The sequence below is a fragment of the Myxine glutinosa genome, chromosome 8, assembly GCF_964187855.1.
Source record: "Myxine glutinosa chromosome 8, kmMyxGlut1.1, whole genome shotgun sequence".
Taxonomy (NCBI): domain Eukaryota; kingdom Metazoa; phylum Chordata; class Myxini; order Myxiniformes; family Myxinidae; genus Myxine; species Myxine glutinosa.
In genome coordinates this window covers 33628444-33643746 of record NC_136268.1, presented here as the reverse complement: position 1 = coordinate 33643746, position 15303 = coordinate 33628444, and the positions used below count along the sequence as shown (strand labels likewise).

Below are 15303 nucleotides of genomic sequence, written 5' to 3'. Positions count from 1 at the left end.
AACTTCTGCATGATTTACTCCTTAAACTTCTGCATTATGTACTCCTTAAACTTCTGCATTATGTGCTCCTTAAACTTACTGCATGATGTACTCCTTAAACGTTTGCATGGTGTACTCCTTAAACTTCTGCATCATGTACTCCTTAAACTTCTGCATTATGTACTCCCTAAACTTCTGCATTATGTGCTCCTAAAGCTTCTGCATGGTGTACTCCTTAAACTTCTGCATGATGTACTCCTTAAACTTCTGCATTATGTGCTCCTTAAACTTCTGCATGATGTACTCCTTAAACTTCTGCATCATGCCCTCCTTAAACTTCTGCATCATGTACTCCTTAAACTTCTGCATTATGTACTCCCTAAACTTCTGCATTATGTGCTCCTTAAGCTTCTGCATGGTGTACTCCTCAAACTTCTGCATTATATATTCCTTAAACTTCTGCATGGTGTACTCCTTAAACTTCTGCATCATGTACTCCTTAAACTTCTGCATTATGTGCTCCTTAAACTTCTGCATGATGCACTCCTTAAACGTCTGCATTATGTACTCCTTAAACTTCTGCATGATGTACTCTTTAAACTTCTGCATGATGTACTGCTTAAACTTCTGCATGATGTACTCCTTAAACTTCTGCATTATGTGCTCCTTAAACTTCTGCATTATGTACTCTTTAAACTTCTGCATGATCTACTCCTTAAACTTCTGCATGATGTACTCCTTAAACATCTGCATGATTTACTCCTTAAACTTCTGCATGATTTATTTCTTAAACGTCTGAATGATGTACTCCTTAAACTTCTGCATGATGTGCTCCTTAAACTTCTGCATGATGTACTCCTTAAACTTCTGCATGATGTACTCCTTAAACTTCTGCATGATGTACTCTTTAAACTTCTGCATTATGTACTCCTTAAACTTCTGCATCATGTACTCTTTAAACTTCTTGCATGATGTACTCCTTAAACTTCTGCATTATGTACTCCCGAAACTTCTGCATTATGTACTCCTTAAACTTCTGCATTATGTACTCCTTAAACTTCTGCATTATGTACTCCTTAAACTTCTGCATTATGTACTCCTTAAACTTCTGCATTATGTACTCCTTAAACTTCTGCATTATGTACTCCTTAAACTTCTGCATGATGTACTCCTTAAACTTCTGCATTATGTACTCCTTAAACTTCTGCATTATGTACTCCTTAAACTTCTGCATGATGTACTCCTTAAACTTCTGCATGATTTACTCCTTAAACTTCTGCATTATGTACTCCTTAAACTTCTGCATCATGTACTCCTTAAACTTGTGCATGATGTACTCCTTAAACTTCTGCATTATGTGCTCCTTAAACTTCTGCATGATGTACTCCTTAAACGTTTGCATGGTGTACTCCTTAAACTTCTGCATCATGTACTCCTTAAACTTCTGCATTATGTACTCCCTAAACTTCTGCATTATGTGCTCCTTAAGCTTCTGCATGGTGTACTCCTTAAACTTCTGCATGATGTACTCCTTAAACTTCTGCATTATGTGCTCCTTAAACTTCTGCATCATGTACTCCTTAAACTTCTGCATGATGTACTCCTTAAACTTCTGCATGGTGTACTCCTTAAACTTCTGCATCATGTACTCCTTAAACTTCTGCATTATGTACTCCTTAAACTTCTGCATGGTGTACTCCTTAAACTTCTGCATCATGTACTCCTTAAACTTCTGCATGATGTACTCCTTAAACTTCTGCATTATGTACTCCTTAAACTTCTGCATGATGTACTCTTTAAACTTCTGCATGATGTACTGCTTAAGCTTCTGCATGATGTACTCCTTAAACTTCTGCATTATGTGCTCCTTAAACTTCTGCATTATGTACTCCTTAAACTTCTGCATGATGTACTCTTTAAACTTCTGCATGATTTACTCCTTAAACATCTGCATTATGTACTCCTTAAACTTCTGCATGATGTACTCCTTAAACTTCTGCATGATGTACTCCTTAAACTTCTGCATGATCTACTCCTTAAACTTCTGCATGATGTACTCCTTAAACATCTGCATGATTTACTCCTTAAACTTCTGCATGATGTACTCCTTAAACTTCTGCATCATCTACTCCTTAAACTTCTGCATGATGTACTCCTTAAACTTCTGCATGATCTACTCCTTAAACTTCTGCATGATTTATTCCTTAAACATCTGAATGATGTACTCCTTAAGCTTCTGCACGATGTGCTCCTTAAACTTCTGCATGATGTACTCCTTAAACTTCTGCATGATGTACTCCTTAAACTTCTGCATGATGTACTCCTTAAACTTCTGCATGATGTACTCCTTAAACTTCTGCATGATGTACTCCTTAAACTTCTGCATGATGTACCCCGCAACTTCCGCATCTCTTTATGTACTCCTACCGCATCGTACTTCTCGTGGGGTCCGCCAGGGGATGTTTGGCCCAAGCCTTTCACAAACCTAATGTTCTACTGAAGGTGATTTGAGCAGGGATTTGTAATTTAGTCATGGTGCCTGCCATAACTCACCACCTCTTTGAAAACGACACTGAGATATTTGACATCCGCCAACAACGACCAACAAGCACAGACTGGTCCTTCATCTCAATGCCCATATGAAGGACGATGCACACGTTGATGCCTCGCCATGCATGTGAAACGCCAGGGTATAGCTGGGTCGATATTCAAACACAGGGTAGACAGCCCAGAGGCTCGTGTTCATACTTCTAGGCTGTCCTTCCATTCATTCATGGTGTACTCGTGCAGTGATGAAGAGTTAAGTTATTGTTCGTTTACCATGTTTACATGCATGTTGGCATGTAGGCCACATCCTGAATCAGTTTGATCGGCTTGTGAGGGATTAAAATAATAACATTGTTTCTTGTTCACGTGGATGTTTTTACTTGATTACTTCAATAGTATCAGATAGTACTATTGTATTGATAATTTGTGGATGTATTGTGCAGCAGAAGGATGGAAAACTGCTTGATGGAGTTCCAAGCTCAGTGACCCAGCTTGCTTCAAAGGTAAGTACGAGTAAATAAAACAAATTAAAGGATAAATAAGAAAAAATGAGAGTGTGTGTATGGGAGAGGGAGGAGGTAAAGGAGAAGGTAGGTGAGTGGAGTATAAAGGTGAGAGGGAGGGGATAGGAGAGAAGAGGGAGGGAGGTAGAATATATCGAGCTTGAGGCAACCTTCAAAATTCAATTCTATCATCATTCCTTACATCTATACTACGTCCGCTTGCCCTCATCAGGCCCCACAATTTTATATGAACTTTACCTCCCTGGGCGTGTTGAGATATGCAATTGCTAACATGATTATGTAATTTGTTCATTATCCAAGCAGGGAAGCTCCTTCTTTGGTACCATGTCATGGTCTATTTGATATGTTAGTACAAACAATGTTGTTGTAAACTACGCACAACAACAATTAACAGGTAATTAACAAGTCAGCTATTAAACTATTCAATGAAATCACAAGGTAGAATATCGAGCTAAAAGCATTTTATTCACAGATTTGAAGGAGTACATTTAACTCAAGTCTTGGATATTCAAAATGAGAATCACAGCTTGTGTAATTCCAAGAGCGTCTAATAGATTTATGGGGGCCATTACTGTTTTTTGATTGGAGAGGTGATATTTTATGGACTCTCTTGTGGGACAAGAGTGAACACCTTTGTTGAATCAAAATATATAGAAAAAGCAAGTGGGCAATTGACCAGAATTCAGGTGAACATAAAAAGGGCATTTTGTAGAAAATATAAATTATTTATTACCCTGAGCTCACAAAGCGAAAAGCGCGGTTAAGCGATAGGGTGCGCTAGTATGTGTGGCATACTTACGTATGTGTCTGCATTTTTATAATTCATTTTCTTAGCAACTGTTGGTCTGATTGACACGAGATTTTTTACCATAGGAGTGCCTCCGCCTGTAATGATTTTTTATTCATAATTATGATGGCATGGGTCATGTGGTATGGACGCCATCTTGGAAAAACGTTGCACCTCTATCTCTGGAACCACTCAATGGAAAAATTGAAACACGGCTCATTCTCAAGTACTTTCTATGGGGAATAAGATATTGTTGCGGATCCCGGGTTCGTCGACGTACTAAAGGGGGTTCGTCCTGCTCCCCCTCGAACTCCGGGTCCACGAGGCCGCCAACCACAACTACTAAACTTGTGGTCGACGGGTTGCTAGGTAACTCCAGCCGCCGAGCCCGCAGCTGCGCATGGAAGGGTTAACGGTCACAACCCGAAGACCAACATGTTGTAGATTAAAACCTTGCCCAGATTCTGAAGTAGTTACCCCCAAAATTTGGGGTCTCTATTGACATGGATTACGTCACTATCTAGATGATACGGTCATGAAAGAGTAACATACAAATGCAGAAACACTTGAATTTATTTATATAGACGAATAAAATATTAAGAGGCAAATAATACTTCGATTTACAGTGTGTGCCAATACTGCTTGAAAAAGTGCATGTATATTGCATGGGGGTATTCCAGTTCCAATATTCATTTGTAATAATACCTAAAAACTTGGGACTGTACTTGTTTTCCTTTCAATCGACACATCATCAATTTGTACATCAGAATATTGCTTCTTAATCGGTTGACTAGAACTCTTGACTTGGATAACATTTGTCTTCTTTGTATTCAGGGATAACTTGTTAGGTCTAAACCATACAGATAATTTTGACAATTCAGTATTTAGGATTCTGATAAGACATTTTGATTAAGATTTTAAGACATTAAGATTTTATATTCTGATAAAATAAAAAAGACATTTTGTATCGTCTGCAAAATGGATATATTGTAATCGAGTGGATTATTTGGAATGTCGATTCCATAAAGTAAAAGGGGCTTAATATCGAGCCTTGGGGGACTCCACATTTTATAAATAATATATCAGAATTGGTGTAAACATAACATGTGTAAATTTGACAGATAATTCAAAGAAAACAATTTAAAGCAAATCCATCTTACTCCGTAAGACTAATTTCCATAGAAGTACGTATTGTGTAATCAAGAGTAGCAAAATACTTACTATAGAAGAAAAAGAACCACCTTTAGAGGCCATTTTTCCCTGCAGAGCGGGGCTTGGCTTTTTCGGGCACCGTGGTCCCCTTTTTACTCCCGCCAGGGAGTAATGCATTCGATCGTGTCCGTGCGTGTGTGTGTTCGTGTGATTGTGAACAAGATATCTGGAAAAGATCTGAACGGATTAGGATGAAAGTTGGTGGGATGATTGCACTTGGGATAAGGAAGAATTGATTAGTTTTTGGTGAAGCTCAGGAAATTATTCCGAATCCAGGAAGTTTTTTTGGGGAATTTTGTTGGGAATTTTTTTTTTTTTTCCTTTAAAAACCATTTTCTTTGCAATAATTGGACCGATTGAGATCAAATTTTGTACCGTAGGAGGGACTCGGTCTGCAGAATATTTTAATGGTAGTTATGACATCACAGGTCACGTGGTTCGGTCGCCATATTGTTTTGAGTGAAAAACACAAATCCAATTTTCTTCAAAGCGCCAGAACACATCGAGGCCAAACTTTGCAGGCAGAATCGCATACCCATGACAAACAAAAAAGTCAGCGAGCATGACGTCATGCATCACATGGTTTCAGAGTTATGACGTTTTTTAGCACAAACATTTAAAACCTAGCTCCTCCCTCATTTGTGATCCAATCGAGGGGAAACTTCACAAATCTGTTCCGCATGTCAGTCTACTAAAATGCCCTTTTGGAATTTGCGATAGGTCACGTGGTTTGGCAGATATCGTTAATTAAACGCAAATAATAAAAACATTTATATCTCTTGAACCACTTCATTGATCGACGTGAAACTTCATACTGTACTAGAAGTCATGAAGAGTAACAAGTGTGCAAAACTTGAAGATGATTGGATGTGCGGTCTGGAAGCTGTAAGTTGTTATTGCGTGAAGAAGAAGAGTCTTCGACTGTGGACGATTAATTATTTATCACATGTACAGACTTGCAGGCATCGTTTGACACAATGTCCCGGGTTAATTTGAACCTCAAATGAAATTATAATTCCAGATTTGTCAATGGCTGAGGTATATTAATAAACGAATAAAACAGATTTGGCAAAATTATAACTTTTTTTTTAAAAGATCGCATATTCACCCAGGGTTGTGAGAGGCTGAAGAAGAAGAAACCTCGCATGGGCTTCCCAGACCAAATAAATAATTCTGGTTCTGGCTTTGCGATTTTCAGGTTTATTACTTCCGCCAGGGAGTTATGCATTCGATCGTGTCCGTCCGTGTGTGTGTGTGTGTTCGTATGTTCGTATGTTCGTGTGTTTGTGAACAAGATATCTGGAAAAGTTCTGAACGGATTTGGATGAAAGTTGGTGGGATGATTGCCCTTGGGATAAGGAAGGATTGATTAGTTTTTGGTGAAGCTCAGGATATTATCCTGGATCCAGGAATTTTTTTGGGGAATTTTTTTGGGAAAGATTTTTTCTGTTTTACTGCATTAAAGCTTTTATTCTTATTCTTAAATGATGTTTTTTCTCCTCCAATTCCGAGATATGTCAAAAAATAAATTCTCTGACAGTAAGGGCCTACTTTCTTTTTCATTTATTGTTTTGGGGAGAGGGGATGTTAACCAAAACGTATTATTCCAAATAAACCCATGGCGGGAGTATGCGCTCTACTGAGTGGCGTTCTAGTTGAAGCAATGTTTTACAGCCGGATGCCCTTCCTGCTGCCAACCCTGTTAGATGCCTTTTGCGACACAGGGAATTACCAGTGAACTGATACTCAATTTCCAGACTTTGGAAGGATGACAGGCTGAGTAAATACCCTTGGCATTAATTCAGCGATCGACCGGTATTCGAACCCAGGATCCTAGGATCCCAAGCCGCACCCTAACCGCTAAGCCAACACCAGGCTCTAGAAAAAGACTTACTGTGATCCATAAAAACACCAATGGTATGTGTATTGTCTGCCAAAGCGCTCACCACTCTCGTATAATTGTGTAAGTGCTATATCTGTGGATGGCATATTTAGAAACCCACAGTGATCTCAATTTAGTAAATCATTTTTGGTAAGAAGTGTGTGGGTGCATGCGTGTGTCAGTCAGCGTCAGCGAATTATTTATTTTATTTTCATTATATTTGTACACAAAATCTCGGCTCATGGAAAAAGCGGGATGACAGAGTAAAATGGCAAAAAAACTATTTTGGACATATCAAGAGAAGGAATTGACAAACAAGAAAAGAGGAGAGAGAGAGGAGGGCAGGAAACAAGTTAGTGGGTTAAAGGTCAGGTGGAGTTAATTGGGGCAAGCGGGGGGTAAGGGAAAAGCAATTGCATGTAGGCATGATGCCTATCTGATGCACATGCCTTGCACCACCCAACATTATAGCTGGGTGGTTGATAAAATGTGAATCCAAAATATGAATATTGTGGTGATGAGTGCATTCTTCCAAATGAGAGGATTCCTATTTTTTTTTAATAACAAGACAATGTTTTCCGATTTTGCCCACCAAGGTGCAAGGTGTGAGCATGCGTAGTTGGAAGGACGTGTCATCTCTCTTCTCCCGCCAAGGAGACCATGAAAGACTCACGGAGTGTGCTGCACATGAAATGGGCTGGTCCGTGGTTTGCTCGCACCGGAATTCCACATTAAACACTGAATACACTGGTCAACAGCCAAATTGGTTCTGACTTATTTTCAACTGTTTCTAACTAATTTGGTGCCCACAAATCCGAATCTGACCTTAAAATTTCGCTATCACGTAACCTTGATGTAGTACATCATAAGTGGTGAAAAAATCTTTCGAGCATGCGAATTTCTTGATCAAGTCTCAATAAGTCTATTTATTGTCACAAAAAATAATATGAACTTAAAGTTTTTATTTACATCACATAAAAAAATGTAAATCTCCAAAAAGAATATGAACTTTATAAAATATCACAAAAAATAATATGAACTTGAAGTTTTTATTTACATCACATAAAAAAATGTAAATCTCCAAAAATAATATGAACTTAAAGTTTTAATTTACATCACATTAAAAGTGCTTCTCTTTACTTTCGCGTTTGTAGGAGCAATCACTTTCACGCTGTAAAGTCAAACAGTAGTCGTCCATCATGTTTGGATTGAATCGGCCTTGATATCGAGTCTCCATGATGGCAATTTCCTGGTGAAACCTTTCTCCATGTTCATCACTGACATCGCCAAGATTTTGTGGAAAGAAGTCCAGATGAGAATGGAAGAAATGTATCTTGAGTGACATTCGAGCACCGAGCGCCTGGTAACTCTTCAACATCTTGTCCCCAAGCTCTTCATAATTTGGTGATCGAAAAATTCCAAGGTAATTGTTAGCAAGAGCCACAAAGCTATCCCAACAAACGCTTTCCAGCTCAGATAGTCTCGTTACAAAGTCCTGATTAGTGAGTACAAGACGTATTTCGGCTGTGGCTGATATTCCAATGGTATACTGGTTCTCAAAAACTGGATGTGCTCGTGAAAATTGGATATCATAATCGAAATCTACAGGTGCGTGTTGGTTAGAATCACCTCAAAATATACTAGAACCATAAAACTTAAAAAAATTTGTTGACCAGTGATATCAATGCTGAAGTGACACTGTAAACAGTTTTTTTTTTTTTTTTTTTTTTTGTATACTGAATCGAGGCTCGTGAAAGAGCTAACATTTATTTCACAAACAAATCAACCAGACAAACAAAATATACAAAAAGAGGGAGCGGAAGACAAGATGGGGAGAGAAGGGGAAGCACACAACCACAACATTTGAGAGCAGGGAGAAGTGTGGGAGGGAGAGGGCTTGGGGGCAGGAGGCGTGGGAAGGGGGGGGGGGGGGGCGGGAGAAGTATAAAACACAAGGGGACCGAAATTAGCGGGGGTAGAAAAGATCAAGGTTTTGGATGGGGGAGGATAAGAGATGGTGGTGAACAGCTGTTTTAAAGACCTGGAGGGTGGAGTGGGATTGAAGAGAGTGAGGGAGTTTGTTCCAAAGGCGGGAGAAAAGAGGAATGAAGGAGTGAAGGTGAGCAGAAAGTCTTGATTTTGGCAGTTTAACCATAAGAGGGTTGCAGGCAGATCTTGTGCGACCTGTAGGAATATTTGGGGGACAGAGCCCAGAGAGGGCTGGGGGGGCAAGGCCAGAGAGGAGTCGGTAGAAGATGGAAAGACCACCAACCTGCCTGTGGTGAGTGAGTGAAAGGCCCTTGGAGTTAGCTTCATCGCGGGAGATTCCAATGATTCTGAACGCTTTGGTTTCAACAGCGTGAAGACGGGCTAGGTGTGAGGCAGGAGCACCAGACCAGAGGGGAGAGCAGTATTCCATAGAGCTGCGGATGAAAGCCTTGTATGTGGTGAGGAGCTCAGGTGTGCCAAGGAAGGACTTCGCACGACGGAGGATGCCCAGTCGGCGACTGGCTTTGGAGGCCAGATTTGAAATGTGGTTTTCCCAGGAAAGATCATGGCAAATAGTGAGACCCAAAAGCTTGAGTGACAGAACTTCTTGGAGAGGATTATTCAGAAAGTGGATGGGAGGGTTTTCCAGTCGGTCTTTTCGGAGAGACATCGTAAGAGTGTGAGATTTATCAGGATTGAAAGACACTAGGGCATGCCCGTACTATATCTATATCTAAAATTATATCCCCCCCTCTATTTACATGAAATGGTTTGGTCCATGAAATGTTTTGGTCCATTCGCAACGCCAAAGCGAACGGCGAACGCTTTACATGAAATGGTTTCGTCCATGAAATGTTTTGGTCCATTCGCAACGCCAAAGCGAACGGCGAACGGCTTGCGAGTACAGTGACAATCCCCCCGGGGTTTTAATTAGTTATGTTCCATTTGTTTGCCCAGTCTGTGATTTTGTCCAGGTCTGCAGAGAGTGAGGAGGCTGCAGACTGCCGATCTGAGGGATGAGGAATGGAGCGACAGAGAGTAGAGTCGTCAGCAAAGAGATAGAGAGGATTTTCAAGAGAGTCAGAGAGATCATTGATGAAGACCAGAAAAAGCACAGGGCCCAGAACACTACCTTGGGGAACTCCAGCCTGAACAGGAAGAGGAGATGAGAGAAACCCATTCGTTATTTCCTGCAGTGTTATATTGTTTGTTGGGAAATTCGTTATTTCCTTCACCAGACAAAAGAGGTGCTGATTTGATTGTTGCCCATAAAGACTCTCATGAGAAGAAATGAAACGTTGTCAACAAAATAAATTTAAATATACAGTAAAACCTCAAACTAACAGACTAATAGGGGGAAAGGGGTGTCCGTTAATGCCAAAAGTCCATTAAAACGAATAGTTATTTTTGAATGGTAATAAAAAATGCCCTACCATGCATAAGACATTATTAAACAGTTATTCAGTACATGTATGTAATAAAAACACTCATATAATAAATAAACAGAAGAAAGAAAGCATGAAACAGAAATTAAATAAATACTTCATATACAGTACTTTACTATGCTCGCAAATTTTGAAATACTGACCGTTTGTGCCGTCATCAATAGTGGTGACTCAGAATACTTGCATTCTGAGTCGGAGCTAAGAGGCTGAGGAGGTGAATGTTCCCATGAATCAGCATCTTCGGAGTCTGGGTGCTAATCTAATCAGACATCGTTCGTTTCTTCACACAATATTCATTACACACATGCTTTAACCGATACACCAGACTCTAACTTTGCAATTAACTCTAATTTCTGCGCAACACTCAGATTCTTCACATAGGAACTGGCGTTCCGGTGATTCTCCACAGGAAACCGCGATGTGTCCACCACAGCCACTGCTCGTACTGCAGAATATCCGCAGATGTCACTCCGACCTTCACCATGCACACTCTCCCTACATGGGATTTCCCCACTCTCCCTACATGGGATTTCCCCAAACCATCTCTGGTCGTGGGACGTCCCGCGGCCCTCACACCACTTATGCACACGGGCCTTTCCACTGTCTTTCGCACACTACGCACGCTGACAAGCCGCCTCGTGATGCCTCGCACACCATTCATTTACACAGAACATCTCACGGCCTTTCACACACACAGGCTGTCCCACAAACTTTCTCAAACCACTCAACACGCACCCGAGGCCCGAGCCATTCTGCGGAAGTCCTGATTTCCATTAAAAAAACAATTCACACGCTTTCTCTTCGCACCGCTCTCCTTAGAAGCGGTGGTAAATCACTTGTACAACTTTATACACTAATAAAAACAAAGAAATGGATAAAGTCAAAGACTGAACTACACCAGGAAGAAGGTCAGATCATACATAGACTGATACCCACGCGTCTCTCAGCTCCCCCTATCGGTAAACTTGCAAATTACAGGACAGCGTCCAAAAACTTTTTTATTTTTGTCCCTTTTTTATTGTTGTCCGTTAAATCCGAAATCCGTTAAATTGAGGTTTTACTGTGTCATATTTGTTGTCATTACTATTATATTGTCATTCATAACGTTCCCCACAGAGGTTTGTGATTTTTCCTCTTTATACAGTAAGGAGGAAGCTGTAACAAATGAGCAGCATGACGGGGATCAAGGAGATATGTGGGGTTTGTTCCTCAAGAGACATGTCACGAGTGAGAAAAACGAAGGATTGCCATCGACGCAGGCCTGTGACGGGGTTACTTCAATGAGCATTACCTCGGAGTCTGTGACACAATCACCGTGCAACCGGGAGCAGAGAGAGGTAAAGTGAGTTTATGTTTGAAACAACGTCAGTGTGTCATGCCAGATGTTGCCATGTAATTCGTCTTCTTCTTCTTCTTCACACACACACACACACACACACACACACACACACACACACACACACACACACACACACACACACACACACACACACACACACACACACACGCGTTACCTAAAAGTCCTACCAATATCCCTGTACACTCTATCTCCGATGCATCCAGGTACCTATCTAATTCTAATTTAAACATATCCACCCCTATACTACCACTACCTTTCCAGGGAGACCATCCATGCATTAACTACTCTCTGACTGAAAGACACCTGCCATAAAACTGTCCCAACTCTCATCTTCTTTACCCTTAAGCTATGGCTATGGCCGATGGTGCTAGTATTGTCCACTTTGTGGGCGGGGGGGGGGGGCATGGGGGGGGGGGGGAGAAACTCCACTGCACCTCAAATGTCCATACCAGTCGTCAAATCCCCTCCTTTCTCATGTAAAAAGTCCTGTCTCCTTCAGCTACTGCTCATAGCTTAGTCGAGCTAGGTCTGGAATCAATCTCGTAACCCTATGCTGTACCTGGTCTATGGAAGCGATGTCCTCCTTTCTTAGATGTGGCAACTAAAACTGAACAAAATACTCCAGATGAGGTCTCACTAAATTACTGCAGAGTGTTAAAACTACAAACAGGCATTTTAAGGCCATTTTCCCTACAAGAGCCGGGGTTAGCCTTGCCTGGAGCTTGAACTTGAGCGGTTGTTGTTAAAACTACATCTTTTGATTTATAAATTTATCCCTAAACCAATCGTAGCTTTACCTATAGCTGCCTGGCATTGTCCTGTATGATTATCCCCTCCTTCCCTTCCCCCAATCCAACATCCTCCCTCATATCTATTACCATTCCCAGATTCTTCTGTGTGATTCGCTCCAAGATTGATTGCCCCATTGCATCATGTAATCTCCATTTTCATTATTGTAACCCATCCCCAGCACCTCACACTTATTCAAATTGCACTGCATCTGCCAAGGGCTGAATGTGAGTTTTGTTTTTCTGGCAATCAATAATTTCCTTTGTCTTTATGACAAGTTGACTTTTGAGGTCAGAGTGGGAGAGTTGAATCATCGTTGGATTTTTTTTTTTTTTTTTTTGTATACAAGATCGAGGCTCGTGAAAGAGCGAACATTAATCACACAAAAAGACAAACAGACACATAAAACAAATAACATCGGGAACGGTAGACAAGATGGGGAGAGAGGGGGAAGGACACAAACGCAACATTTGAGAGCAGGGACCGAGAGACATGGAGACATCGAGAGATCTGTGGGAGGGAGAGGGCTTTGGGGGGGAGGCATGTGAAGGGGGGGAGGCATGTGAAGGGGGGGGGGGGGGGTGGGAGAGGTATAAACATATGGACACTGCCAGGATTTCCAGGAAAGAAGTTGGAATTTCGAACAAGGTGGATCTGGGGTGAATTAGTGGGGGTAGAAAAGATCAAGGTTTTGGATGGGGGAAGATAAGAGATGGTGGTGAACAGCTGTTTTAAAGACCTGGAGGGAGGAGAGGGATTGAAGGGAGTGTGGGAGTTTGTTCCAGAGGCGGGAGAAAAGAGGAATGAAAGAGTGAAGGTGAGCAGAGAGCCGAGATTTCGGCAGTTTAACCATCAGAGGGTTGCTGGCAGATCTTGTGCGACCTGTAGGAATATTTGGGGGACAGAGCACAGAGAGAGCTGGGGGAGCAAGGCCGGAGAGGAGTCGGTAGAAGACAGAAAGACCACCTACCTGCCTGCGGTGAGTGAGTGAAAGGCCCTCAGAGATAGCTTCATCGCGGGAGATTTCAATGATTTTGAAAGCTTTGGATTCAACAGCGTGAAGCCGAGCCAGGTGTGAGGCAGGAGCACCGGCCCATAGGGGAGAACAGTATTCCATTGAGCTGCGGATGAAAGCCTTGTATGTGGTGAGGAGCTCAGGTGTGCCGAGGAAGGACTTCGCACGACGGAGGATGCCCAGTCGGCGACTGGCTTTGGAGGCCAGCTTGGAAATGTGGTTTTCCCAAGAAAGATCATGGCAGATAGTGAGACCCAAAAGCTTGAGCGACAGAACTTCTTGGAGAGGATTGTTGAGAAAGTAGATGGGAGGGTTGTGCAGTCGATCTTTTCGGAGAGACATAGTAAGAGAGTGAGATTTGTCAGGATTGAAAGACATGTTCCACTTGTTTGACCAGTCTGTGATTTTGTCCAGGTCTTCAGAGAGTGAGGAGGCTGCAGACTGCTGATCTGAGGGAAGAGGAATGGAGCGGCAGAGAGTGGAGTCATCAGCAAAGAGCTAGAGAGGATTTTCCAGAGAGTCGGAGAGATCATTGATAAAGACCAGAAAAAGCACAGGGCCCAGCACACTTCCTTGGGGAACTCCAGCCTGAACAGGAAGGGGAGATGAGAGAAATCCATTCAGGGCCACACGTTGACTACGACCAGAGAGGAAGTCCGCAAGCCATGCATGGAGATTTCCATGGATACCATAGGAGGAGAGTTTGGTGAGCAGAGCTGGGTGCCAGACCGTATCAAAGGCCCGTGATATGTCAAGGGAGACAGCTCTGATTTCCTGTTTGGCATTGAGGACCTCCATCCATTGTTGAGACAGCAGAAGCAGCATGTCCAGAGTAGAGTGACCTAGTCTGAAACCAAATTGATGATCAGAGATCAAGCCATTGGAGAAGAGGAAAGATTTCATATCCGAAGCAATGATGGATTCCATGACTTTGCTGATAATTGGGAGCAGGCTGATTGGTCTGTAGTTGCAAGGATCTGTTTTTGCACCTTTTTTGTGTAAAGCGGTAATGTTAGCTGATTTCCAGGATGCTGGCAGATGACCTTGAGCAAAAGATAGGGTGAAAAGAACAGAGAGAGGGTGAGATAGAGCGGCAGAGCAGGATTTTAGGACCCCTGGGCTGATGCCGTCTGGTCCAGTTGCAGAATCAGAGTCGAGGTTTGACAAAAACTCCTCCACCTTGTCAGGAGAGAAGGACACAGAGTCCAGGAGCAGTTGGGTTCGACTGGGAAAGGTGGGAACAGAGAGAGATGGGTTTGGGACTAAGGATTTTGAGGCGAACACAGAGTTGAGGCATTCGGCTTTGTCACGTGCGATGTCAACTGTGTGGCCATTTGAGGTAAGGGAGGGGATGGAGGGGGAACAAACACCAGAAACGGATTTGACCAGACGCCACCAGGATTTGGAGGAAGGAGACAGGTTTGAGAGTTCATTCTTGAGTGAGGAGAGATAGTGCTTCCTGGCACTCCTGAGGGTAGACACACACTTGTTCCGAGCTTGGTGGAAGGAACTGAGATTGCCTTCAGTTGGATTAGCCTTCCAAGAGGCAAAGGCAAGTTGTTTCAGGGCAACTGCCTCACCACAAGATTCAGTGTACCATGGACGGGAGGAAGGGTAAGACAACTGAAGGCGAGATGGGATAAATCTGTGCATGAGAGAGATCAGTTTGCTTTGGAAGAATTCCCAGGAAGAATTGATGTCAGAGGCAGTGGAGATGGGAGACCAATCCAGACGATTGATGGCTGCTTGAAGACCGTCCCAGTCGGCCTGAGTG

General features: G+C 42.2%; 1 protein-coding gene and 1 long non-coding RNA gene across 5 annotated transcripts in view; one reads left to right on the top strand and one right to left on the bottom strand.

Annotated features, from left to right (window-relative positions):
* The window catches only part of LOC137432404 (uncharacterized), a 64110-nt gene that overhangs the window by 32408 nt on the left and 16399 nt on the right, over window positions 1-15303 (top strand). For all 3 annotated transcript variants that reach the window (XM_068124305.2, XM_068124307.2, XM_078783175.1), the window contains exons 2-4: window positions 2970-3029; window positions 7528-7631; window positions 11510-11702. In XM_068124305.2, coding sequence (XP_067980406.2) covers window positions 2970-3029; window positions 7528-7631; window positions 11510-11702 — 357 coding nt within the window. The remainder of the gene's footprint in view (window positions 1-2969; window positions 3030-7527; window positions 7632-11509; window positions 11703-15303) is intronic.
* LOC137432405 (uncharacterized) overlaps window positions 1-15303 on the bottom strand; it is a 115967-nt gene that overhangs the window by 86928 nt on the left and 13736 nt on the right. The gene's annotated exons all lie outside the window — the stretch shown is intronic.